This window comes from Diabrotica undecimpunctata, chromosome 10, assembly GCF_040954645.1.
Source record: "Diabrotica undecimpunctata isolate CICGRU chromosome 10, icDiaUnde3, whole genome shotgun sequence".
Lineage (NCBI taxonomy): Eukaryota > Metazoa > Arthropoda > Insecta > Coleoptera > Chrysomelidae > Diabrotica > Diabrotica undecimpunctata.
The window spans coordinates 40,007,363-40,034,304 of NC_092812.1; the positions used below are offsets into that span (position 1 = coordinate 40,007,363).

The window sequence follows — 26,942 nt, forward strand, 5'->3', positions numbered from 1 at the left end:
TATATATATATATATATATATATATATATATATATATATATATATATATATATATATATATATATATATATATATATATATATATATATATATATATATATATATATCAAAATATTCGCTCAAGGTGGTTATTGCATAATTTGACAATTTGACAAAATCGCTCAAAAGCTCGAATCTTAAATCGCTTAAGTAGACGTCTATAAAATTCTGATATCAAAATCATGAATGTTGTACTAAAGCTCCGTAGACTGAATGGGTTTTCCATGGTGAACTAAATTTAATAAGTTTATTCCAAATGAAGTACTCTGAAGCATGTAGTTGCGCGTTTCTTCAGAAAAATCGAACATGTCACCACTGTATTTTTAGAACAATGAATATCCCGCAATTTTAAATGGTACACCACCATTTGTTTGGCAGACGTGCTCAGAAAATTAGCACCAGCGCACACTGCTTGATTCAGGTAAGATATATTTTCAGCACTTAACTGACAGGCAAGTCGTCATGCAGTCCTGACTCTTGATTTGGCATTAAAGTTCGAAAAAGTCTTGATTAGTTTAAGATCCATGTTGCGGAAACTGATTGATATAAATAAAAGACTATATTAATCTTTTTGGTGAGTATTATGAAAAACATCTATTTTTATATGCTTGTTTCTTGTTCGCTTTTCTCGATGTACTTGTGGTAAATGTGAAATATACCGTGTTCGTCTATTGCATTTTTACATTAGTTTGTTTCTGTTTTCTTTTGGAATTTTTGTAAGTTGGAATTTCATTTTATACATAATTTTTCTTTTCGTGTGTGCCTTTGTGTGGTAGATGTTTTCAGTATTATCTTTAAGTTTTTTTTTATTTATACAAGGACGACAACATTTAGTAAGTGACGAGAGGAGAACTATATTATTTGGATATTACTGATATGGAAAATTCCTAGATAAATTAATAGTTGTATCATAAAAATCAATTTAATAATGAGCCATTATAACAATTATACAATGACATTATTCTTCTTTTTCATCAGAGGAGCTTTTGAGCATTTAATTTTAAGTATACAAACTAATAGACAGTTTATACATTTTGCGGTTGTGAAAAGCAAAAATATAAGAAGCTAAGTATTTCACTACACTTATCTATCTCTTAACGAGTATGTTTAATATTATAATAGTATCGATATTAATAATTTTTAGAAAAGTAAAGATTTCTGATAAAAATGACAACCATATTCTGGCGACTAAGACATCGTTGATAAGTAGGTACTATCAAATCACCACCACAGTGGAATCGCACTAAAGTCAAGTGTATTTTTTAAAGGTCACGAATGTTCAGTCTCTTTGGATGGGGATTTAATATGAAGAGACTCATTCTCCGAATGGATGTTTCTTCTCGTTCGCGATAGGAACAGTTTAGGACAACCCATCACAGTACACTTAAACATTTCGGATATATGATGTTTCTCGCAATGGTCTTTAAGTTGTGACGCAGTACTAAAAGCGGTTTTGCACAGTCGACATGGAAGATTGCTTTCTTTATCAGGTGTTGGAAGATCTTCTTCGACACAGTGGATATATTTGGTTGGAGCAGACGACAAATTTGTTGGTGGAGGTGAGCCAGAGACTGGCGAATTGGAACTGGAGGAACGTTCTTTATGCGTTGTAGATAATGATGATCCATTAAATTGGCTAAAGTGGTTGAAATTTCCTAGAGGAAATGGCAGACCACCCAGAGGTGGAAATAATAGTGGGGGATGAGGTATTCGATCACCATTAAGGATTAATTGGTCTAGATTAGGAGGAGGTAAATGGTGTCCTTTTAAAGCTTCATCAGTGTATAATCTTGTGAGAAAATCTCCATGTATTGCTGGATTTGTTAATGTTGCAAATGGAGATTTGTCTAAAAATAATGCAGCAGCAGTTTTGTCGGAAGTTGTAGAAAGAAGCTTTCTATGTAAGTTTAAATTTGCACTATGCCTATCTCTACTCCGTTTTGAAGGAAAAGCTGCATTGCATCCATCAACATTGCATTTATGCATTAGTTTTAAATGAACATTTTGATAGTGCGTTTTAACCCCAAAATGATTTTGGAAAATTTTACCGCAAGCAGTGCATCTCCTTGGATTATCTTTATCTACTGGAACGTCCATACCACTAATAAACTGACCATTATCGAAATGTCCAAACAATTGGTGCTGACTGCTATCGTCTGGAGAATCTCTACCATTGCTACTGTCTCCAGAGGATGTTTGAGATCGAGTAGGGCTTGGAGGGCCAGCACTCATCATAAACCCCAAAGGAGGAAATGGAGGAGGCTGACCTGGTAAACCTAAATGTAATCCTCTAGCCATGAATTCGTTGAACGGCCCATGTGAAAGACTTTCTAATTGCCTTAACGGATTTGTCGAATCAAATGATTCGTCACTTTTATTGCTTTCAATCGAGCTAGCTGGTCTTTCTTCTGGTTCATCTTGAACTTCCAGCTCTTGATGAGGTTTTTCTTTTTTGAGTTTATCTATAGTAAACAATGGGGCTATGCTTGTTTTAATTTCTGTAGTAAGCACTTTTTCTGTTTCATTTGCATTTACATCAGCACTTGGTTTTCCTAAATCTAAAGGAATGTCCGACAAATCTATTTCTTTTTTGGTTTCTACAGGTACTACCTCAACTTTTACTATTTTTTCTTTTTCTTCTTTTTCTTCTTGTTCCTGTTTTACCTGATCAGCTAATCTTTCGGAAAAAACATCGTTAGAAGAATCTCCATCGCTAGTAGCATCCTCCATCATTACAGGTACTGCACATCTAGTTGGATTTTGGCTTTTTCTCTTTCGTTTATTTATTTGAATACTAGGTTCATCTTTAAGACTTTGCGTATCAACTACACTAAGTGAATCTTCGTTGCTGTCGATATTACTTGTCATGTCTTCATCTACGTCTGATACAGATATTTTTTGTTTTTTAGCGGGCAATACTAAATCTTCAGGTACGTCTTGGACGTTATTTGTACCATTTGTTGTTTCCCTTCTATCTTTGTCTTGATCGTCTTCTTCGTCTCCTCCGACAACAACAATTCCATCATCATCATCGTCATCTTCTTCAGAATGCTGTTGGTTATGTAGTGCTTGACTTGCAACAAAATCTGCATAAGCAAGTTTATTTTCTTTCATTCGCTGGATACTCAAATCTAAAGTTTGTTTAAAGTCCATAGACGGTAATGAGTGATATTTCATGTCTGGTGGCGGAGTTAAAAGAGGAAATGGTCCAAAAGGATTCAATGGGCTTAAAGCTGTGGCCGCAGGAAGAGAAAGACCCGGTTGTGGAGGTATCATTATAGGATGTGCTTGAGAGCTTCTGCCATCGTGAGGTGAAATTTTTCTTCTCAGGTGGGGTGAATGTAGCTTAGGATTAGGATTGGCGCTATGCCTATTTCGCGATCTTCTTGAGCTAAACATCATATTACATCCTTCCACTGTACATTTGTGCATTTCACGTAAGTGTACTGCGGAAAAATGTATTTTCAAAGCACCTTTATCGCAAAATGTTTTCAAACAAACGTTACATTGAACTCTTTTTTTCCCAGTAGCTGGATTGATAAATTGAGTTCCTAAATTAAGAGGTAAATTTGGCGAGCCCCACGTTCGCTTTGTGGGCGTGGACGGTTTTCGACCCGGTAAAATGCGATTTTGTCTCGGAGTTCTTAAAGCGTCCCTATCTCTACTTAGATTTAAAACGCTGTGAGAATTTTCATCACCATCATCATCTTCTTCACTATTTGTATTACCACTACTTAAAACATCAGCACTAGAAGGAGATTTACTTCCCGTGGACATTCTAGCGGACATCAGACCAGGAAAAGTAGATGCTACTAAACCAGCAGCTGCAAGAGAATTCACAGAAGCTGCAACTAAATCTGACGTTGGATGGCTTCGAGATGAAGGTGGTGGAGGAGGTGGCGGCAGACAGGATGATATAGATGTTGCTCTGGTAAGATTCAAACCCAAAGATTCATTTTCAGACATCCTTCTTTGTTCCGGACTTACTCGTGTGGGAAATGCGGACAAGCCTGCGCCAAGTTTTCGAAAGTTAAAGTGTTGCATATTTTGAAGTCTATTTAAAGGTGAAGAATTCAAAGAAGATGCAGTGATGCTACTTGGTGGTGAATTGGATGATATAGGTCCATTTGGCGTCGGCAGCTTAATGAAGTTCAGAGGATGCTTTTGATGAGGAGACATCGTTGGCGGTAATCTAGTAGGATGAAAAGCGGAAGCTGGCAGCGTTGGAGGAGACGGGCGATGGTTTGGAGACATCGCCCGACGTGGGTGCGGTACGTGATGACGCTCGAGGCGCTCCAGTGTTGGTTCCTGAAGTGCCTGTTGCGCCAAGAGCAAGTGTTGCGTTATGGCTCTTGTATCTTCAATACTAAAAAACTGTTGGAGGATCGGATGTTCCTCCTCAAGACTACGGAAGCGCCATCGGTCCAGAGTGGTGCCGTGTGTCTGCTGAAACAATTTAGATATGAGTCAGTATGTTAAATATAAAAATATCAGATATAAAATTTAGATTATCAATACGAAAGTGGTAAAAGTTTATGTAATAAAGTTATCAACGGATTTTCAATAATAGACCAGTTCGCAAAATAGTTCAAATAAATAAGGAGACCGACATCAAATGTTTATTAAGGACCGTGCCGGCGTATAAAAATATACGCTTGTCTATAGCACTCGCTGTTTAGAAATGTAGTCTGCTGAATGTCTCCCGCACATTTATAAATACACAGGGTGCTAGTCGCCGTCACTTGCCCCTCTCAAGTTCAATCTACAATAGAGTTGGGCCACATCGTTTATTATAATGATTTCATTTACCTATGTCGAGTATCTATTCGGAATCAACTCCTTTCAACGAAACTAGAAAAAGATGTGTGGAAAAGTCATGTTACTTAGTTGATCCCAAATTAAAAGAAAGAGTGTAAACATTATTAGAAACTATTTACTTTTTGTGAAAATATTTTTAAAAACTGGAAGTTTAACATCCGTCAAATATGCTTGCAAATTTTAATTTATAATTACAGAATGGTCTGTTATGGTAAATGAATACCGACAAACCTTAAAAAACGTATTCGGAAATTTCAATGTATAATTATTAATGTACGTAAGCGTCTCATATGTTTGTTGTTTTTTTTATTGAATATAAATTTATGTATGTAAAAATGTTGTGGCGTTTTTTATATTGATTCTAGCCATCCTTTTTTGTCGTTAACTAATAGAGTTTATTCGATTGTATAAACTAAATATAACCCTACATGGCCCTTCTAGATGAACTTGTTTTAACAGGTTTCACACATATATCAAAATCAACTGATGCTAATAGTTTACTATTTTTCGAAAACAACAATTATTTGCACGTCCAAATTAAACTAATATAATGTTTTAAATCACAGTGGTGTTTTAATAATTTATAGTGTTTGCATAAAAATTTAGAATAATATAATTTATTAGAAAATAGTTTACATACATTTTACTATTTTTAACAGGTACAATGATTTATACCATTAAAAATTTGGAAACATACAAGAAAATCTGATAAAACCGTTCGAGTTCGTGATTTTATGTCAACGTATATGATTGTTTTACTGCGTAAATTCATCAGTTTTGAAACCACTCACAACCACTGTAGAAACAATAATTCGTCTTTTGTTTCGACGATAACTAGCAAAGAATCTTCTTTTATATATTCCTATCATCTGAAAGGTCAGAAAATGATATAAAAGATGTCAAATTTTTGATTAATTTGTAAGTACTTTTCATTTATTATTAAAAATTTTTAAAATCATTGAAAACTTTTGCCACCATATGGCCAATGCAGTAGAATGTAGTGTTTGTGAATCGATATCGAAATTGATTCATTTGATTCCGACTACGGTAGAGTTCCCATCGAAAGATTCGTTTAGAGGCGACTCACCTTTAATCTACAGCAAACAAACACGCGTTTCTATTACAAGAGGACGACCGACGTAGCGCGTTACCAGGATAGTCTTTCGATACGATAATCAAACTACTATTTATATTTGACATTCATTAAACTCTGCTTATGCCTGTTAGCTGTCTTTCGATATGTACCTAATATCCAAACTCGTTTATGTTTGCCTAATAACTATTTACTTTAACTGATATTTACCGAGCTAAATCTAGGATGCTAGGCACCTCATACATCTAATTCAATTACAATAATTATTATCTATAAGACCTGAAAATTATTAAAAAAGGGTAAATTTTTTAAGTTCAAAACTTTTTTTTCCGTAGTTGTTACTAAAATTTGCAAGATTTGAATATTCTGTAGATTATAACGTTTATAATTTTTCAGCTAAAATAAACAATTAATCAAGTCATTTTCATCAAAAATTATCATGAGAGCATGTTTGTTACTAATTTAAATTTTGAGAAAAGTGAAAAGTTGTCGCAAAAGGCAATTTGACTCAATAAATTTTCATCCAACGTTGTATAAATTGATCACGTCCTGTGCAGCTGAGCATATCTATCAATACTGTGCTCTAAACAATATCACCGAGCCTCTACAAAAGGGATGCGATAAGGGTTTCTTGGGCTGCAAAGAAGAACTTATCAGCCAATTCTAACAAAGGCATATACCAAAAAAAGAAAACCTTTGACTCAGTGCCGCATGAATGACATGTTGAGTCCACTGTGGTCTAGCGATTAACCCTCCATCGCAGGTACTGAACTCCACTGACTCAGGTTATAACATCAAAAATAACAATACAGTGGCGAAGTTTAACCATTTGTTGTATATTATAAATGATTTGAAAGTAATGCACTTCGGACTAGACAAATGCCGTGTTCGAAATATAGTCAGAGGAAAGGTTCAGCCCAAAGGATTCCATATGTAAAATGGCCAAAATATTGAGGCTATGAGTGAAAATGACTTAAACAAATATCTCGAAGTAAAACAAGCGCGGAAAATTGACTATAAGCAAATGTAAACAGAGTTAACTTTAGAGTTCATATAAAGGTTAAAACAGTTACTCTGATTTCATCTTAACAGCAAACATTTATTTAAAGCCCTAAATACCTATGCATGCTCCTCCCTTAGCTATTTATTTGGTATTGTTAAGTGGACGAAAACGTACATCGAAAATCTTCAGTCAACAAGTACAAATACTTTTCACAAAGGCACAAAAACATCATCTACGTAGTTCAGTAGAATGAATGACATTACCGCGTTATTTACGGGGAAGAGGACTCATGGTTATATAGATGACACAACACCGCTTAAACTAAAAGAACTAGAAATTCCCATAAACTACCTTTCTAAGGAAGAAACAAATGCGCATTTGGATGGACAAACCTCTGCTTGGGCGACATTCCAATGAAGTGAACCAACTATTTCGACAATATAGTGTCGAACTATTGGTTCCCATCAAGATAGATATTCCCTGAAACAGAAGGTTCCATAATCGCCATTTAGGATCAGGTTATTCTAACAAAAAACTATCTGAATTATATCGTCAAAGATCCTCAGGTTCAAAACGACAAATGCTGATATGGGTGTCAAGCATAAGAAACCATCTAACATCTTACCGGGGCTATCAGGCATTTCCTGCAACTAAATATAAACTATGAATCAATATGAAAGATCCTTTATTAAGAGATAGCTAATAAACTGGGACTCCTCTAAACGAACCATATCTCATGTTAGCAATACGTCACTGAAGGTATGCCTGACATAATATGATGACAACTACAAGCTATACTGGAGCCGCACTGTGCTCACAGACCAACCAGTGGCACACAATAGACCAGATCTCATACCAATTTATAAATTAACTGGATATACGACACTAATTGATGTAGAGATACCTAACAACAATAGTCTAAATAATAACAAAAAGATTTCCATTGGAGCTCAATTTTTTTGATACCGTAGGTATATGGAATGAGTGAGTTTTTTCCTGAGAGGGAGTGAGAGCCGTATGGCTTAAATCTGGATAAAAGTACATCTCAACGTCTAGATGTACATGAACACTTTTGTTTTTTCAGTCTCGTAGGGCTCGATAACACGGAAAAACGGCCTTGACAAAATGCTTGAAAACGACAACTACAAGCTATAATGGGACCGCACTGTCCTTCATACCAATCAGTGGCATATAATAGACATCATTCAGCCTTCTGCGTCCAAAGTTGAACATAGGCCTCCCCTAATTTCTGTCGGTCTTGAGCTTCCTGCAGTCAGTACCCAGTAATTTTCATTCAATTCTGTTTCAATCAAAGCTGCGTTACACAAATATTGGGATATTTTTATATTGTTATTCTTTATGAAGTAACTAGTGAACTCTCCTAGTAAGGTAAGATAGTATTCTACATGTTTATTATAATATATATGAGGATTAGATAACCTTTTAATCTTAAATATCTGCCTCTCCATTTTTCGAATTTGTGAAATGATCTATCCTTCTTACACTACCAAAACATAAAACAACTCTATTATGCCAACCACTTCTACTTGTGAGATGATAAACAATATCTAACGCCAATGACGTCAATTTTGAAACTGAAAAAGGCTTTATATATTACTACGTTTTACCAGATATGTTATATCACTTAGAAATAGGCAACAGAAAAAAATGGTAAAAAACTAGATACTTAACTGACAAAAAGTTACGAGAAAATTAGAATTGTAGGATATTACGAAATATATCATTTTTTTTCTCTTCTTGCTGCTATATTTCGGCAGATATGCATTTTAGAAAAATTTTGAAAGACAAAAAAGTTTTACAATTAAAATTCCTATAAGATACAATTGATTTCAAATGGAGAAACTATTATTATTATTGCAAAATTAGCAAAAGTTATTAAAAAGGGATCAAAAATCAGTGTTTTTTCAGTAATTTTAAAAGCAACATGAAACCTTTATAATTTACGCAGAAATTTTTTTAGTATAAAAAACACTACACAAAATTTCAGCATAATCGATCAAGTATTTTTCGCATAATAATTTTGCAAACTAAATTTCTGAAAAAAGTTTAATGTGATACATTGGACACCATTTCCTCAATATTTGGTAGTGGATAGACATCAAGTTGAGTGAATCTATTAATTGTTTGAGAATAATCAATGACAAGCCGCTTCTTGTGAGTTTCGTTTTTGATGATAAGCACTTGCGCTCTCCAAGGGGACTGGCTTTCTTCAATAATGCCATCATTTAAAAGCTTCTTCACCTCATTTTTAATAAAAACCTGATCTTCAGCACTATGCCTGAACGATTTTACTGCGATAGGTTTACAATTTGAAGTCAGGTTACAAAATAAGAGAACTGCAGGTACTGCAAACTGTAGACTTGAGTAGTTAGATGAAATTAACATTAAAATTTAAAATTAATTTTCAAAATTACGCAGAGCCAACGAAAAACTTTTAAATACTTGAAAATGTTTTTACATGTAGAACGGCATTCAGTTAATTTTTTTAACAACTGTACAATTTTTAAGCGAATAAACAAATAAAATACCTTTTTTAATTTTCAATTAACCTTTTTTTTTGTTTAATTTATATCGAGACTTCAACGAAGAAATACAACATAATAATGGAAGGCTTAGATAAATTTTACAGTTGGGTCTTATTATTTTTTGTATACTTTGTATTAAGCACAAATAAAATTATGCGATTATTTAGGTTATCAATTAATCTAAATACGTTCGTTGGTCAATATTAATTTTAATTAAATAATAATTTTATAAATAAACTTTACCCAAAAATATTCAATAAATAATTATTAATTTAATAATTCGCGGATCGATTACTTTTAAAGTCTTTTTAAAATTATTTAAATAAAAAAAAAATAAATATTTATATAATTTTATTTGTGTTAAATACAAAAACATAAAAAATTAAATAATTTTACCTCACTGTAAAATCTATTCTAATTTAAATATTTTATTAATTTGAAACATTTCATTGCTGAACTTTCAATAGGTATGTTTGGAGAAAAATGTTAATTGGAAATTGAAAAAGTTATTATATTTGTTTATTAACTTAAAAATTGTGGAGCTGTTTAAAAAATTCCTATACTCTTCTATTCAACGAATTTCAATCATTCGCCCTGAATGCCCTTTAATATTAAAAAAAATTAAGTTATTTAAAACTTTTTTGTTGGCCCTGCATAATTTTGAAAATTAATAACTTTTTTCCAAATTGTAATATTTCAGATTGTAAAATTATTTTGCGAAAATTACTTAATCATTATGCTCAAATTTTGTGTTGTGTTTTTCTATACTAAAAAGATTTTCTGTGTAAATATTGAAGGTTCTATGTGATCGTTAAATATCTGAAAAAGATTATTGAAAAAACATTGATTTTTGACCATTTTTTAATGGTTGTTGCTAGGTTTGCAATAATAATAATTATTTTTTTTTTCAGTTGCAGTTAATTCTGTCTGAAAGGAAATATAACTGCACTATAAACTTTTTTGTCTTCCCAAAAAGCTGCTCCCTGATATAGCAAAGAAAAGAAAAAAATTAAATTTTTCTAATTTTTTTCACAAGTTGTTTAATAGAAAATTTAGCTCACCATTTGAAGTGCCCACATAGTGAAATTATCATTTTTCATAATATTTCGAAGCGATTAATGCAAAAATAGGATTATATACGATTTACAAACGAGGGTGTTTTAGAGCAGATATCGCCTGGTCTAATAGTAAAAGTGAAGTAAAGAGTAGTGTAATAACACTAATAATAACCAATGTAAATAAATACGAAGATTAAAATGTAAGAAAACTAATAACAAAAAAGTAACAAAACTGTTGAGACTATGTAATTTTGGTTTTAATTAACAAAAGTCAATTATTATGTTTATGCTAATGTCTAGAAGAGAACAATTTTACTCAAAATAATACAATAAACATTAAGGTTAGAATGCTACCACGTCACTTACGCTAAAGACGCTCTCACAAGAATATAGTACAAATTTTTTAGATAAAAATGAAGTGAATGAATCAAATGAAATAAAACAGGCTATAGTAAAATAGACCTTGGCCTGAAAAAGGAAGAGAACACGAAAATAAATTAAACTAGTAGCATAAAGGAATTTACCAATTTCAGGTAGTTTCTAGGATACAGGATTACTGCGATAATTCCACAACAATGGAATATTTACAAGGGTTTCTTTAATTTTATTGCAGTTATTGAAATCACTTTTATAATGAGACACTAAAGATATGCACGAATTATATTGTGATCAGGGCGAGGAGTAGACAAACCTAAACAATCAAATAAAATACGTAAATATGTCAAGACATTGTAAATACTTTATGAAATCTTCTTCTTAACGTGCCCCATCCCTAAGGTCATTGGCGATCATCATGGCCCATTTGACTCTATCTGCAGCCGTTCTGAAAAGTTCTATTGACGTTTTCTCACTCCATTGTCTCAGATTCTTCAGTCAGGACGTGCGTCTTCTCCCGGTCCTCTTTTGCCTTCCACCTTCCCTTGTATGGCCAACCGCATCAATTCGTATTTCTCGTTTCTTATTATGTGACCAAAGTAGCTCATTTTTCTTTTCTTTATAGTGTTGAGTGTTTCTTTATCTTTGTTCATTCTTCGTAGCGTTTCCGCATTTGTTATGTGTTGTGTCTTTATGAAATAGATTATAATAATAATAGATCAGCTAAATATTCGCTACGCAAAGGTTCTCTTTTAGGATAGTCACCATAACTACTGTAGATGTAATAAGACTAATCCCAGAGGATATTCTTTTACTGTTTACTCCTAGGTATTATATTCCTGGTGTGGTAGAGAACATGGATTAAATCCATGATACCGATATATGCAGCAAATACTATAGTCGAAACGAGATACTTGGTACGAGTTAACCATGAAGAACAAAGTTTTGAGAGTTAAAAAAAATTTTAAATTGTGAATCAATAAGTTAATCAGTCAATAAAAACAATTAAAAAATTTTAAATGAAATTTCTTAAAAAGGATGGCAGTACTGAAGTTATAAAACAAAGACAAGACGAGATTGATGAACCATGAAATATAAGAATTGCTTAAATGAATAAAGCGAAGAAAAGGGTATATCCAAGTATATACAGATATAGGAGCAGCCTAAAAATACGATAGGAGAAATAGTTGGGCGAAAATATGCCACATGTAGAAAAAAGCAATGGAAAGAATATGTCAGATCCTAAGAAGATCCTGAGAAGAGTATCCTAAGAAGATCATTTATTTTACTATTAACGCGATGGTACAAGCAATTAGTAAATCATAAAATGGGAACCCTCGTAAAGGACTGCTCTAGCTAGTCAACCAATTAAATATTCTATTAGTTCTATCTTGTCCCATGTTCTTACACCATTCCATTTTCCAATTATTCTTATAAAAAAGACGTTTACTAAAATAAGATTTTGAAACACACATTAGGTACGCGTCTTTAAAGACAAACTTACCAGACTTATTTTACGGAAATTAAGTATGATGACTATTAAAAAAAAGCGTTCCCACTAGAACGTGATCGGGCGAGTGAATTGGATTCTTCGGAAAAGAAAAAAAATGCGAAGACATGCTTTCTTTATTGTGCGTGTAACAAGTAAATTTGTTAAATAACCATTGCTCCTTTGGCTATGATTTATGATACGGGGGTATAACCACATCTCCTTCTTCTTCTGCTTTAGTTGAATGTTTTATTTTACCGAATGAACCGATAAATATTTTTTTATACAAACAATTCTTTGTTTCAATCTACAAAATTATATTAAAAGTCAATAAAAGTACGTTCATTTAATTTTTAATTGGAAATATATTACAAAATACTAAAATACTATATGCACGATACAGATAATTCTCAGCTGAACTTACAGCTAAAATGTTATGTGTATCCTGTATTACTGTATGGATGTGAAACCTGGATTATGAAGGTTAACATGATAAATAAATTAGAAGCCTTCGAGATATGGTCATATCGTAGAATGCTCAGAATATCATGGTTTTAACACATTTCAAACAGAGAAGTCTTGAACAGAGTAGGTCAAGGTGAAGGCGAATTAATAAAGATGATAAAAAAGAGAAAACTCGAATATCTGGGGCATATAATGAGAGGAAGCAGATACAGGATAATGCAGTTGATACTCAACGGAAAGATCGATGTAAAAAGAGGAATTGGTAGGAAGAAATACTTCGTCAATGGACTGGCTTATCAGCAGGTGAATTATTACATGCCGCGCAAGATCGAAAACGATATCGGCAAATCGCCATGGAAGCTACCAACGTCTAAAACTTGGGCACGGTACTCAAAGAAGAAGAAGATACAGATAATATTATATAAACAGAGCTACATACTTTCCAGGATTAAGGTTTGGCTCAATGCGTTGCCACTCTTTCCTGTTTTTATCTTTCAGTTCGCTATCTCTATTAGTTATAGGCCAGATTCTACATTTGTTTACCATTACTATTTTTAGTCGTCTTCGTCACATCTTTGTTGGTATCATCAGTATTTTTTCCCGCTCTACTCTATGGGAGATTTCGTAATAACACATTGTTGGCGCTGTTAAGTTTCAAAACTTGCAACTTGTTTTCTTGATAAATTTGTCTTAACTCTTTTTGTCATATATTAAATTAATATATTTCGTTTTATTCAATACTCTAATAAAAAGTCCAAATCAGTGCAAAAAAGATGTTGAGCATCAAAAAGTTTGCGGAAGTTATTGTAGGAAACTATGAAGAAATTGAAAACTTTTATTGACAAATATTTGCAAGGACAACAGTTAGTTGTGATGATGTCCTATTTGATGTATTCCATATTATATTAATTTAATAAACTGTTTTTCTTCAAAAATTATGTTTATTCCAGGAACCCTATATATTTAACGCCATTTTTTTTTCACAAGACCAATGTGTTTTTTTCTTGTTTGCCATAAACTTTACGTCAAGTATCCATAATTTATACTCTTATTGAGGTCTTGCTTTCGTGATTCTTCAAGTTGTTTTTAAATATAAAACAGTTTTTTAGTGTTTTTCAAGATTTTTATGTTTAGATATGTGGGATTTTTCAAATAAGTGAATTGAGTATTATACTGTTAATCTCGAGATATTCATATTTATACATTTTCTTACATTCTTTACATTCCTTTAAAATCTGTCGACCGTCTAATTAAAGACTAATACGGGACGAGCGTGATTGTCTTGTGACATGCCATCAAATACAGCTGACAAATTTGTGATTTTAGGCTGAGTATTTTTTACCACTTTAAATCTTGTCAAATGGTCAACATATACACATGAAATAAATGTTATGAATTGAATTCTGTTACCCTAAGTTATGTTAAAATAGATATTTATGACAACTCCGATACATTAGGTAGTTAAAAGATTTGACCTTGATTATCATGTTATAATTCACAAATAATAAATAATTCTTCCACCGCCAGACTACACAAGTGCATGATATTAAGCAATCTGAACACCTTCCTTCAGCTTTTCCAACTATTTCCTTCCATTATTCCTTGTATTATAAGGCCAAGTAGACGGTACTTAAGTATTTTAACTATGTGGCCGATGTATGACTGTTATTAGCAGTCTTATATCGTAGTGGTCCAGTCCTACAGCTTATAGGCACTTAAAAAACGTATCGTGTTGTACTCGGTCTGCTTAACTTTGACAGTGTTATGAAGCAGCAAGCTTGAGCATTACAGCAAGGATTTGATTTGATCAAGCCTTATTATTTTTAGTTTACTTTATTGCCGTTCGTATTTCAATATACTGGAATCTCTGTCTATCTCGTTTTCAAAAATAGTTTGTGTAGGTGTTTCATTTTCTCGAGTAGCATCGTCAAAAAGGTCACTGATGTATCTCTCCCATTCCCTGCATTGTTGTTCGTGATCACATAATTTCCATCGGCATCTTTAAGTGAGCATTTTTTGGTTTTGTTATTCCAGAGGCATATTTAAGTTCCTTGTGGAGATTGGAACTGCCTTGATGTGTTGGAATCTTCTTTAGAGGAATTATCGGGCCAAAGTTCTTCAGTTTGCTTTACTTTTCTTTTAATTCTTTTAATGAGTTTGTTGACTTGATGTTTGTTGGTGTCTCTATTTTTATATTTCTGTCGTATATCCGTTAGGTCCAGAATTTTCTGTGGTATCCAATCATTTTTTGTCAATCTTTTAATTGTCTTCTAAAATCGAGTTTTTTGTGTCATGTTAGCATTTGTTGATTGTTCTATTTTAGTTTGGTATTTTCGCTATTTTAAGCATTTCTCCATTAATTTTCTTTGATATATGTTTACGTTGTTAGGGATATATAAGGTTATCTGGAAGTTGAGATATACTCTATTTTATTAATAGTTTCTACCTCTTTAGTATTGAGTTTAAGTCGTTATTTTATCAGAATGTAGTTTATCTGGAGCTGAACTTTTCTATCTTTGTGTCCACCTTGAAGGAATTTCAACGTATATAGACGTCTTTCTGGAAGTTGAAACCAGGTATTTGCTAGTAACACGGTAGATTTCTTATCAGAATTCGATCAGATTTCCACCACTTTGATTTCTCTCCCCCAAGCAAAAGTTTCCTGGTATGTTGTTCATTGCCATCTGTCCAACTTTAGCATTAAAATCTCCCATAAGTATTGTTCTTTCGTGTTTTTTGTTGTTTTGAGCACTTCTTCTTTATGGTGGTAAAATTCTTCGATTTCCTGTTTATCTTTATCTGCAGTAGAAGCATTAACTTAGACAATGTTTATATAGGTTTGTATTAGCTGGCTGTCCCAAATTAGGACGAAATTATTGGCAAACTTGTGATTAATACGCTGTTTTATAATTGATATTCTATTTTTGTGCATATGATCCTGGCTTCTTAACTAATAAACAGCTTATAAATATCTACCTGATATGTAATTTCCTGTGTTTAATATTTTCTCTCACTCACCCCCATTACAGTGATAGCTGGCTTGTCCATTTCAAAAAATAGATTTCTCAGTTTGCCAGCCTCATATAAAGTTGTTAAATTCCATGTAGGTATCCTATAACGATTCTTCATTATTATCTTTTTTCCAGTTATGTTTTGATCACAGGAATGTCGCTGGTTAACGATCTGGGAAGCCCTATGGTCTGATTGGGATTTGACTCCCGTACAGATTTTTGGGTCCGTAACATATTAGCAGTAACATTGTTCGTTCCTGTTATCAATATCATGATGACTATACTATTTTCTTTGTTTGCTTTAATAAGATATTGTTTTTTATTAATGTTGGTGCCGTTATTCTTGATATCTAACTTTCTTATTACCTCTTAAGTGGTCAACCTGAACATATATTCTGTAGCACTCTTTCTTAAGCCTACTACATATATGATTATATCTTCATTGGTTTACGTGATGTAGGTATTACTCTATTTTCTATTCAGTTCTTATAAGTGATCTTTACCTTTCAGTTTTAAATACATACATATGGATTAGTATTACGCGGTTCTTTTAAATTCTGATCAAAATGTTATATTTTCTATCAGTACAGTTGTAAAGATTTGTGTTATGCTTATTCTATATATACATTGTTCAAATAATTTATAAAACATCTTACATTACAATATTTCTAAATGTGATTTATCTACGTGTAACTGTTAGAATGTAATAGTTATCATGTAACGAGTGTTTTTTGTTCGTTTTGTCTTCAGCATGAAGATTCACTTATTGAACTTATTCTTCTTTAAGGAAATTGGCGATCATCACGGCCGATTTTACTCTGGATTCAACAGTTCTGAACAGTTCTATTGTTGTTTTTCCACCCCCTGCTTTAAAGTTTTTAACCAGGACATGCGTCGTCTCCCTGGTCCTCTTTTTCCTTCCTTGCATAACCAAACGGATCAACTCATATTTTTTATTTCCTAGGATGTGACAAAGTAGTTTTCTTTCATTCCTATTATTGATTATTTCTTTTTCTTTTTCATCTTTCTTAATGTTTTCGTGTTTGTTACATGTTGTGTCTATGATCTTCTCATTATTTGATAACACCACATCTCAAAGCTGGCAAGTCTTTTTCAGTTGAGTCCGTAATTCTCCAGGCTTTAACTCCATGTATAATAGCAGAGAATACGTAGCAATATTACCAGTTTTCCATGGCATAATATTACTTTCATCTTATTGAAAGTGCTTCTAGACATCTGAGAAAGCGCTTCTGGCTATCTCAATGCGTCGTTTTATTTCAAGGCTGCGGTCCCATTGTATATTTAGCTCACATCCCAAGTAATTGTGTCTGGGTAATTTCTCTACAGCTGATTGTTGCGTCTCCAATACTGTTCTTACTGACAATTATGATATTTGTTTTTCTTGTGTTCAGATCTATCCCATACTTCTCACAGTACTAAATAGTGCAATCAACGAAAATTTGCAGTCCTTCTCTGGTGTCCGCAAGGAGTATTTCATCGTTTGCATATCTGAGATTATTCACTAGTGTTCCGTTAATTGATATCTCTACTGAGCACATATTAAAATAGAGGAAACAGTACGCATCCTTGTCGTACTCCTCTTATTGCTTTTGAACCTATTATGATAATTAAACATCACTGGAAGTAATAGAAAATACATAAAAATTAAATATAAAGTATAAATACATAAGAACATGAATGTACAGAAATAACGGCGACATTATACACGCTATAAGACAACATTATAGAGTACGTATCGAAATAACATGAAGTATACATTAAAAAAATGAAAAAAATTCAATAAAAATGATCTAGAGCATTATTACGGATACCATAGACTAAACGAATATCTAATGTAGAAGTAAAATGATCATGGTGTGCAGTTGCAAGTCAATCAAGCCTAAGAAAGTTCTTCTTTTCAAAAACAAAGAAGCATAAATAAATAAAAAAGGTAAAATATACTTAAACATTCCTATACATAACAAATATTACTGAGATCATCTTCAAAGGAGGTATGTAAATATCTCCTTATTCTCTTTGTCATAAAGAAGGTGACAAAAGGTAAGAGGACAGCGTAAATAAATATGTACTATACATGAGATTCTGTAAAAAGAATAAAAAACAGACTTAAAAGACGTAAAGAAATGAACGATAATTAGAGCAAAAATATTGGGAACCACACCAAAAATTGTTTGTAGTCCAACGTAAGAAGTACCTACATAATGTTTAAAATATGGAAAATATGTAAGAAGCTCTCTAACGGCACAACTAACAATTGAAAGCATTTGGAGACTTATTAAACAAGAGTAGAAATAGAAAAAGACGAAAGGATTATGAAGAAATGCTGACAAAATTAGAGTAACGACTGGAATGGCCGAAGACATGTAATAAAAAACAGAATACCTAGAATATTTATGTGAAAATAGAGTTATTGGTCCAAATAAATGGTAGATTTAAATAGTGAAAGAATTTTGCAAATAAATATTAGATATTTGGTACCACAAAGCAATAAGAACTTGGATGAGGGTAGTATACTTTTTATCAAAACAACGGAATGGACGGTAGCAAGCGGAATATTGTACAACAGAAAAATTATAATGAAACTAAAGGATACATTCTCTTAGTCAGCTATAAAACCAGCTATGATGTACGACAAAGAATATTGAGTAATTAAATAAAATGTATGGTGGAAAAATGAAAATCAATAAATCTAGTGATTTTTTTTTTTGCATAGGCATTTGCTATTCAGCCAGTCACAACTTTTTTAAAAATCTAGTGATTAAACACGGTACATGTATAATTAATATATTAGGGGAAGTCCAAATGTAGCACCTATCGACGAAAAAATTAGGGAATGTAGGCATAGATGGTTAAGAAGGAGTAATGGAGACAGGTCAAACAGATTTCTGTTTGAATGAAATTCAAATAAAGAATTCAAATACAGAATTTATTTGGTAATTTTATCTCTTGACTTTGTGAAGATGTCAAAATAATTGTTCTTCTCGTTTTCGGCAAGTAAAATGGGAGCCTATCATTCATATCTGAATAGCTTCACAACTTCATCTTTGTATAAGTGTTCAATGAAGCTGAAGATGTCTGATACAAACAACTTAACACTTGTTAATGACAGTATCTATGATTTGTCATCTTTCACGGTAACTAGTTCAGACATCAAAATCGAGTAGAAATTTCAGAAATTTATTAATAGGTTTATTCATTACTCAAGTATTTAAGATTTTCCGAATATTGACAATCGACTGATAATGATGACATAACCGGCAAAAACTTTTACATGTGTGTCATAGAAAGGTAGATAGAAAGGTAGTGAATAATATAGTCTTCAAAAAAAAAAATATATATATAAGTACATGTTTTTGTTATTGCTGCCTACATATTTATAAAAGGCCAGTTATGACGGTTATATAATTTAAGATTTTTCATACAAATATGTGTAGATATAAACAAACTCCTAAGAAGATATTATAATTTGGACTAAAACTCTGAAACTCTAAAACCAATTGTAATGTCACAAGAAAAATCAGAAATACATTAAGATTCTTTAGGTTTTTAATGAACCACATAGTATTTAAAGTATATAATCTATACTTAAAACAAACAATCAGCGATAAATTGTTTACCTGACAAAAGATTAAAGTAAGAATAGCGTTTGAAGTGAAATAGAATTTGGTACTTACTGATATTGAACGAAATAAAAAATTAAACCAAATAATTACTAACTCCTAGTAGTAATATGAGTTTGTCATGACAGGAATATCATTTTTTTCAGAACATTGAACACATCAGTTCAAAACTATAAGTACTGCAATCAGAATGAAACAAAAATGTGTGAATTTTTAAAATTTTCAATATATATTACCTATTAACACACTCATTCTGAATAAAAAAATAATAAATTAGAATGGATTTTATGACGTTTTATTATCAACAATGTATTTGATTCTGGCAGTATTGTTATACATTAAATCAAAAATGTGCAACTTATAATCTTCCGCTCGGTCAGCCAACTATAAAAATTGTCAAATTATCTGTAACTTCTACACTTTTGTCATTTACGTTTTGACAATTAAATCGGAAGATCATCAAAAGTAATGGAAGGATATAATAGGTGTTTATTAATAGAAACTGTCTTTGTTACTAATTTCATTATAACTTAATAACGCTATATATATAATTTCTCATATAACTATAAGAAAAACCAGGAAAAAGCTTATAATTTTTGCTCTACATCGTATCAGTAGTTTACTAACAAATCAGTATATTAGTCACCACTGATAACATTGCCAATGAAGAAGTTAAAACAAGGTTAATGACAGTAAAACATATAAAGAACGTTTTAAATATTTAAGATCTGATCACATCACAAGATACACCCAATACCAAATATACAAAGCCCCGATAATAAGACCAGTAGTTGGATCAAAGACATTGCCAAACTTGCTTCCACGAAAAATCCTAGAGCATATATATATATATATATATATATATATATATATATATATATATATATTAGATGGTGATATATAGATATATATATATATGTATATAGAAATAAAAAACATAATGGATGGCGTTGAATTTTAAAAGACACCAGTAGGAAGACGATCAAAAGCAGAACCCAAAGTTAGCTATATCGAACAAGTGTAAAGAATATCTGAAACCTGTAAAAAATTCAATCGGAAAATAAAGAAAGGATTTTACCAAAATAACGGAAAATCCAAGAACAAGCCAACATCCACAAAGTGTTGTTAAGCTAAGGACAAGTATATTTGAGGTATTCTAGGTTAAATTACGGTAGAATTAAATTTATTAATTTGTTTCCAATCAGGAGAAATCATAAAATGGTTTCCACATTTAAAATGAAAACGTTAACTACTAAGTAGGATATGTTACAACGTACATTTTTCTTAAAAGATATTAGAAAAAAACTAAAATGCTACAGATAAAAAACTTTCGAACCTTCTAAATTCAAATATTGAAATATTACATTAAATACCAGTAAGTCTCCATAAGTTGTCAGTCAACAAGTCTTGAATTAGATCAAATAACCACTAAAAATTATATTACTAGTTTCAAGAATAGGAATTCCAATATGAAAAAATTACTTGATAAATTTGAATAATATATGAGTATATTTTATCGGTGTAAAGATAAAAATAGAATGTATTGGATCCTAAGCAGAGTAGATTTTGTAGAATCTGGATGTCTAGAAACTGTAAACCTAGATTACTAGAATATGCATATGAAAAATAATCGAGACTGGTAAATCCTTTGCTACTTAGAGTAAATTAAATAAATTATAGGAAAAAAGTTCATACTTAGGTAACCGACAGAATTTTAACAGAAAGCAGTATCTATTAATGTTTCTTAATTTTTTTTTTATCTTGTTTTACATACATTGTATCCACTGTGAATATACACGCGATTATGATTTAATACCATTTAATAATATCCCTACTCATTTAAAGAAGTATATTATTAAAGATGCGAATTCTGCAATAGAGCATCGGGCTATTAATAAAATGAAGAAGACCCAGATGCCCATTTTAAAAATTATACCTAACCGAAATTATTGCCTCTCGCAAAAATAATATGCAAAACAGTATGTAATTTTAGTGTCTGTGATTCTGACCACTGCATGAAATAGCTGCTCAAAGTTCTAAACTTTAATAAGGACCAAAAACGCATTCGTGCCAAGAGATTATGTACTATGCGTTTTTGGACAACTTAAAAACATCTATTACTATTTTAGAAAAATTACCAACTTTTTTACCAAATTCTCAATTCATAATTTTTAAATTGATATATGATATACGAATATGTATTACGAGTTAATATATTCTATATACATATTTCACGATACTCTAATATCTTACCTAAATATACATTTAAACTTTTTTTTAATAGATATTAAGGGGACAGCTAAATACATTTTTCAAAAGTACTTTATAGCAAAAAGCCGTTATTATTTTAGTATTATTTATTTTCAACAGTTCACCATATACAACTATATTTGCGAATTTTTAACAAATTAAATAAACTTAACTTACATGAAATAGTCTTAATTAAGCTGCTTAAACAACGACAATAATATCCATCCAACCAGGACAATATTGAACTTTAAAACTAAAGATTTAAAAGGTATATCAATTCAAATAATTGATTTTCTGGAATCACATTTGTGTTGCATCTATAACCAAATTGCTACGAATGATTTCATAATATCGGTGAGTACACTGTGACCGCACAGTCTGAAAATTATGTTGTTGATTCATTTATTAAAAATCAAAGTCGTTATCTTCATCGTTTTTTCATAGTGCACATATTTGTGATTCTACAGATTCAATAAACGCAAAATCAAAAGAAATATTTTGATCTATTTAAATGAGAACCAGAAATGAGAGCTCAAAATATGAAACACGCCGAATATATCGAACTTTATAAACTCGTATTTAAAAGTGAAGACATTTCTGGAGAAACTGAAAAAATATTCTGTGAAAATATAAAAAAAAGAGATTACCGTAAAAAAAGAAAAACGAACTATAAAAACAACACGAGACGAATCTAATAAGACACTCACCTACACAGTTAAGTTGAGTATCCTCATAAATATAACGACATAATAAAAATCATCTAGTAATATATTCAACTGATATCAATAACTTAAATAAACGGTAACACATTGGATTTGCATCTATATTCGAATCGATACGGTTGGTCTCATAATATTGGTGAATGCACCATGACCAAAGAAACCACACTATGAAATTCATTTTGTTGATTATGTTTGATTAAAAAAAGTACTATCAAATTCGTTATTTTTATCGCTTTTTTATTTTAAACATATTAGAATTGATGATGTTTCTATCTGCTTTGAAAAATATTTTTGATAACCATTTTAGTGTACAATTATTTATTTTAAATAATAAACTAATCTTTGTTCATCGTTAATTAATTTTGGTCTTGTTCTTCCATAGTTGTGTTGTTTTTTCTTCCGTACTAACGTTTATTATAAAACTACATTTTTATCGCAGAATTGTTTAGAAAATATTTCGGACCATATTTATATCAGTAAACTGAAAAATATTTTCATAAATTTTTTAAAAGTTCGATCGTTTTGGCAAAAGATATTGACTGGCTATGTATAATTATTGCGATATTTATAAAAGCGACGGTACATGATATTTTCACCAGATGGACAAAAATTGTTTTTAGTACTTTCTGTCTGAAGAAAGCCGCGGTTTCCTTTCACATAACTATCTATTAGAACATGTGTCATCAACAGCGTCAAAATTACTGCCGCAATGACTTTTAAAGTCATTATTATTGTCAATCTACTTAATGATATTACTTAAGCTACCACGGCTCTTTAATGAAGAACCAGTTGCTGTTCTATGACTCTTCACTTATTTTGAAATAATAGCTGTCTTCTACCGTTATCATATTCATAGAGTTAATCAATTTTTGCTTTTTTTATGACAATAATTTTTATTTCCTAATAACGTATTCCTCTCAACAGAGCTATTAATTGTTCAACAGTGAATATTTGGGCTATAACCGCTAAAAATATTATCCCCGCGATATTTTTTCTTTTAGTATATTATTTCAAGCGTCTGATTCTTTTCTTTATTTTTATTTATTTCGCGATTTGCAGTTAAAGTCCAGAATTTGTGATCTGCTGTTTACTCAGTTGTAACAAATTATTTGAGTTATAAATTAGAATTTCGGTCGTGTTTACACAAAAATGTCAGTAAATGTTTTGCGTTTTCGATTTGTTTCTATAGCGATGTGTAATTTTTCTACTCTTCTGTTTTTTTGCGATGGTTTTAATAAGTCTATGTAGCTTATGAATTCCTATGAAGAAGTATATTATATATATAAGTGACATATGTATATGAGAATAAAACTAATAAAATAAATAATTAGGTATAAACTAAATCATGTCTAGCCGTAGCCGTTTTAAAATGTTTTTGGTATTAGTATTATTTTAATAATATTATTTTTATTATATATATTTCTTTACTTTTAATATTATTCTGTTTACCGGCGATAGGCTAAACCAAAATTTATCTTTCCTAGATTATTAAGTATCAAGAGAAATAGGTTCGATCTTCAAACCTGTAAGCGAAATTTTCTAACAATGGATAATGACTTATGGACTTCTATATACCTGGCTATTTCCGATTTTTATTGCATAATTTTGTTTTGTAAATAAAGAAGAATTTAATTTTGTAAATAAAAACAAAACAAACTATTGGTTATTTCACATAGGTATTTTACATATCTAGCTGTAAATATCTTTTGTAATAGTTATTGCGATATAACTGAAAAACAATTTCAAATATTTTATGACTAGTTTTATGAGCATTTTGATTGATACTATATTCGTTCTCAACGATTTTGATTCGTCTCACGTAAGAATGCAACAATAACTTGATACGTTTAAAAATATAAGTTTATATTAAGACCTGCAATTTTGTGGTAGCTTTTCTATGATAGTAAATGACAATATTTTAGTAAAATTGTTATGTTATGAGTTCTTTTGGGATTTTTTGGAAATGCTGGTGGTCAGAATTTAGCATGTTATTGAATAAAATAATTACCGGTGAATGAAGAAAACTAAGTGACATACCCACAGGATAAGTCCAGTTGCAAATTAGGCACCGGTACACCCAAATCCATGCAACACTAAAACTTCACAACACTTAAACAAGAGAGGCGGCAAATATCGAGATGCAAGACTTAATTCACCCGAGAGTCACAAAATAAACGCCAACGATGTCATACGTCGCAACTTACTGCACCGATTCGGGAGCACTGTTTCTGAAGAGATGTCGCATAAGCGAGCCGTACGTCCAAAGGGGTGGGGATAACAGCGTGCGCACTGGAGGCGGGGCTTCTTCTAAGGGGGGTTGACAAGGTGGACGTGGAGTGTAGGTGACGATACCCCTTTGGAGGGACATGCTATACCCCCTCTGTCTTACGAGCTGTTCAGTGGTACATATACATTTACACTAGACAAGTAAAGGCTGCTTCTTTATCTTAAAGAATCTATATTACATAGGTAGAGGTAAAGGTAAAAATTTTTTGGAGAAAGTGCTAGTCCATTCTCAATTATCTGCTGTGAGATATTGACTTTTCACTTAATTCGTGGGTGGTAAATTGGTTGATTCAAGTGCGGAATCTAATCAATCTAATTCAAATCTCATTAGGAGTTAATATTCTGCAAAATTAAATTTTGTTTTTTGTTAGACTCAACTTAATTAATGCAATTACCTTAAGGAACGAGAAAAAATAAATTATCGCCAAAATGACAAAAAATACACTTCATAGACATAACACAATTACATATCTCTAGTAAAATCATTCAATCAATGATATCAACTAAAATTAGTAGATAGACTTACATAATATTTTAAAACATCCAAATCAATCTTGGACGTTATTGAACATATACTAATTAATTCAATCTCTAACCAACCTCAACAATTTCGTAGTGCTATCATTAAAATCCAAGTCAACATTGCACTTACTATTTGTCCTGTTATATACATTTTTAATATCTTTTTGGATTCCAAAATGGCTGTTGATCTAAAAATCTAATCATCTGAAATCATTTATTTCATTTTTAAGTGTTTTAAAAAGAATTTTGAAAAAACTCTGATGACACAAATAAACAGATCCAGAACGATATTTAGGTATATCATGTACTGATATAAGAGAACACACAGGTTTTATGCACATACTGTTTCACCAGGAAAATTATTCTGATCCGTTTAGAGCATCTTCGAGAGTTACACAGCGGACAGGTATTTTATAGTTGGGATTTTAGATTTTGCTGAAAATAAAACTTACTGACATCAACAAAATAAGTCTTCTTGGTTATTGTTCTCGCACACAAATTTTTTCAAGAACAAAATAAACAAAAGCGGTAAATAATTTAGGATATCTTTATTTATTTTGATTTTGAAGTGAAAATACTAACAATATTGTAAATATAACAATAACCATATTATTTCAGAAATGTGTAAGTCTTTTAAATTAGAGCAGAACTATTTATCTCGAAAACCTCGAAATGAAACTTCAATTTATTTAAAAACATTATCGTCGAATTCGCAGTCTTAGCATTTTTTCATTTTGGAAACACTGGATGTCACCTCTTACCCTTGAACATCGACGTAATCGTCTTGAATGGTACAGAGATTGATTTGCTTGGGACCAGGAATGGAATGGGGCTATCTTTATTGATGAATCTCGATTCTGTTTAGAGATGCATGATGGCCGAGCCAGAATCAGAAGATGACGTGGTGAAAGACTCAATCCACAGTTTTGGTGTAGGGTGCTGTCGCTTATAGTTCAAGGTACCCTCTAATCTTCTTCAGACTGAACGAGATAGCTCAGCGGTAGGAAAAGAAATTCTGGAAACTTATCTTTACTGGAAACTCTTACTTTCAGACGCCCCAATATCCAATTTTTCAGCAGGATACCGCAAGGCTACATATTGAGGGAGTCACCATAAACATCTTTGGCCAGGCCCCAGATTTATCCCCAATTGAACGGGTGTGGGACATGATGGATCGGAGACTACTTAATTTAGAGCACCCTCCACACACGTTGAGACAATTTCTGGAGGTGGTATTAAAACGTGGCACTCCAGGAGGATATTGACTACGTACCTAATGAGAAGCAAGCCCAAGCGCAACCAAGAATATGTTGTCCAGAGAGGTGTTTCACCATATTATTAATTGATTTACAATTACCTAATACCTAATTATACAAAATATGATAATTCATAACGGGTGTTCGGAATATATAAAAATAAACTCGAAAGGAACAAAAATCGTCAAACTTTTTGTGTATGAATTTGTATCAGTAGACTCTTATACAAACTCAAACACGGAAAGCCAGTGAATGTGTCCTGATATTTCCACTGTTCTAGTGTAAGCTGCAATATATATATATATATATATATATATATATATATATATATATAATATTTATATTTATATATAACTCGAAGAAACAAA

The 26,942-nt window shown here is 31.6% G+C and overlaps 1 protein-coding gene across 4 annotated transcripts; it reads right to left on the bottom strand.

Moving 5' to 3' along the window:
• Positions 1 to 368: 368 nt before the first annotated feature.
• Positions 369 to 24,727, bottom strand: LOC140452037 (zinc finger protein basonuclin-2-like). 4 transcript variants are annotated; one of them, XM_072546065.1, is made up of 2 exons: positions 24,548 to 24,727; positions 369 to 4,482 (listed from the first exon to the last, which is right to left on the bottom strand). In XM_072546065.1, exon 2 carries the CDS (start codon positions 4,291 to 4,293, stop codon positions 1,309 to 1,311), a length of 2,985 nt encoding a protein of 994 aa, XP_072402166.1. In that variant the 5' UTR covers positions 4,294 to 4,482; positions 24,548 to 24,727; the 3' UTR covers positions 369 to 1,308. The 4 variants fall into 4 exon arrangements, with proteins under 4 accessions (XP_072402166.1, XP_072402165.1, XP_072402164.1 ...); XM_072546064.1 differs by having other exon boundaries at positions 369 to 4,485; XM_072546063.1 differs by having other exon boundaries at positions 24,519 to 24,727.
• Between the last annotated feature and the right edge of the window lie 2,215 nt (positions 24,728 to 26,942).

Bases quoted from the DNA above. Each gene is read 5' to 3' on its own strand.
- LOC140452037 (XM_072546062.1), bottom strand. From the start codon at position 24,545: ATGTCACTTAGTTTTCTTCATTCACCG. The intron at 4,486-24,518 runs GTAATTATTTTA...AAATTGTTTCAG, and splicing joins TTAGTTTTCTTCATTCACCG to CAGACACACGGCACCACTCT.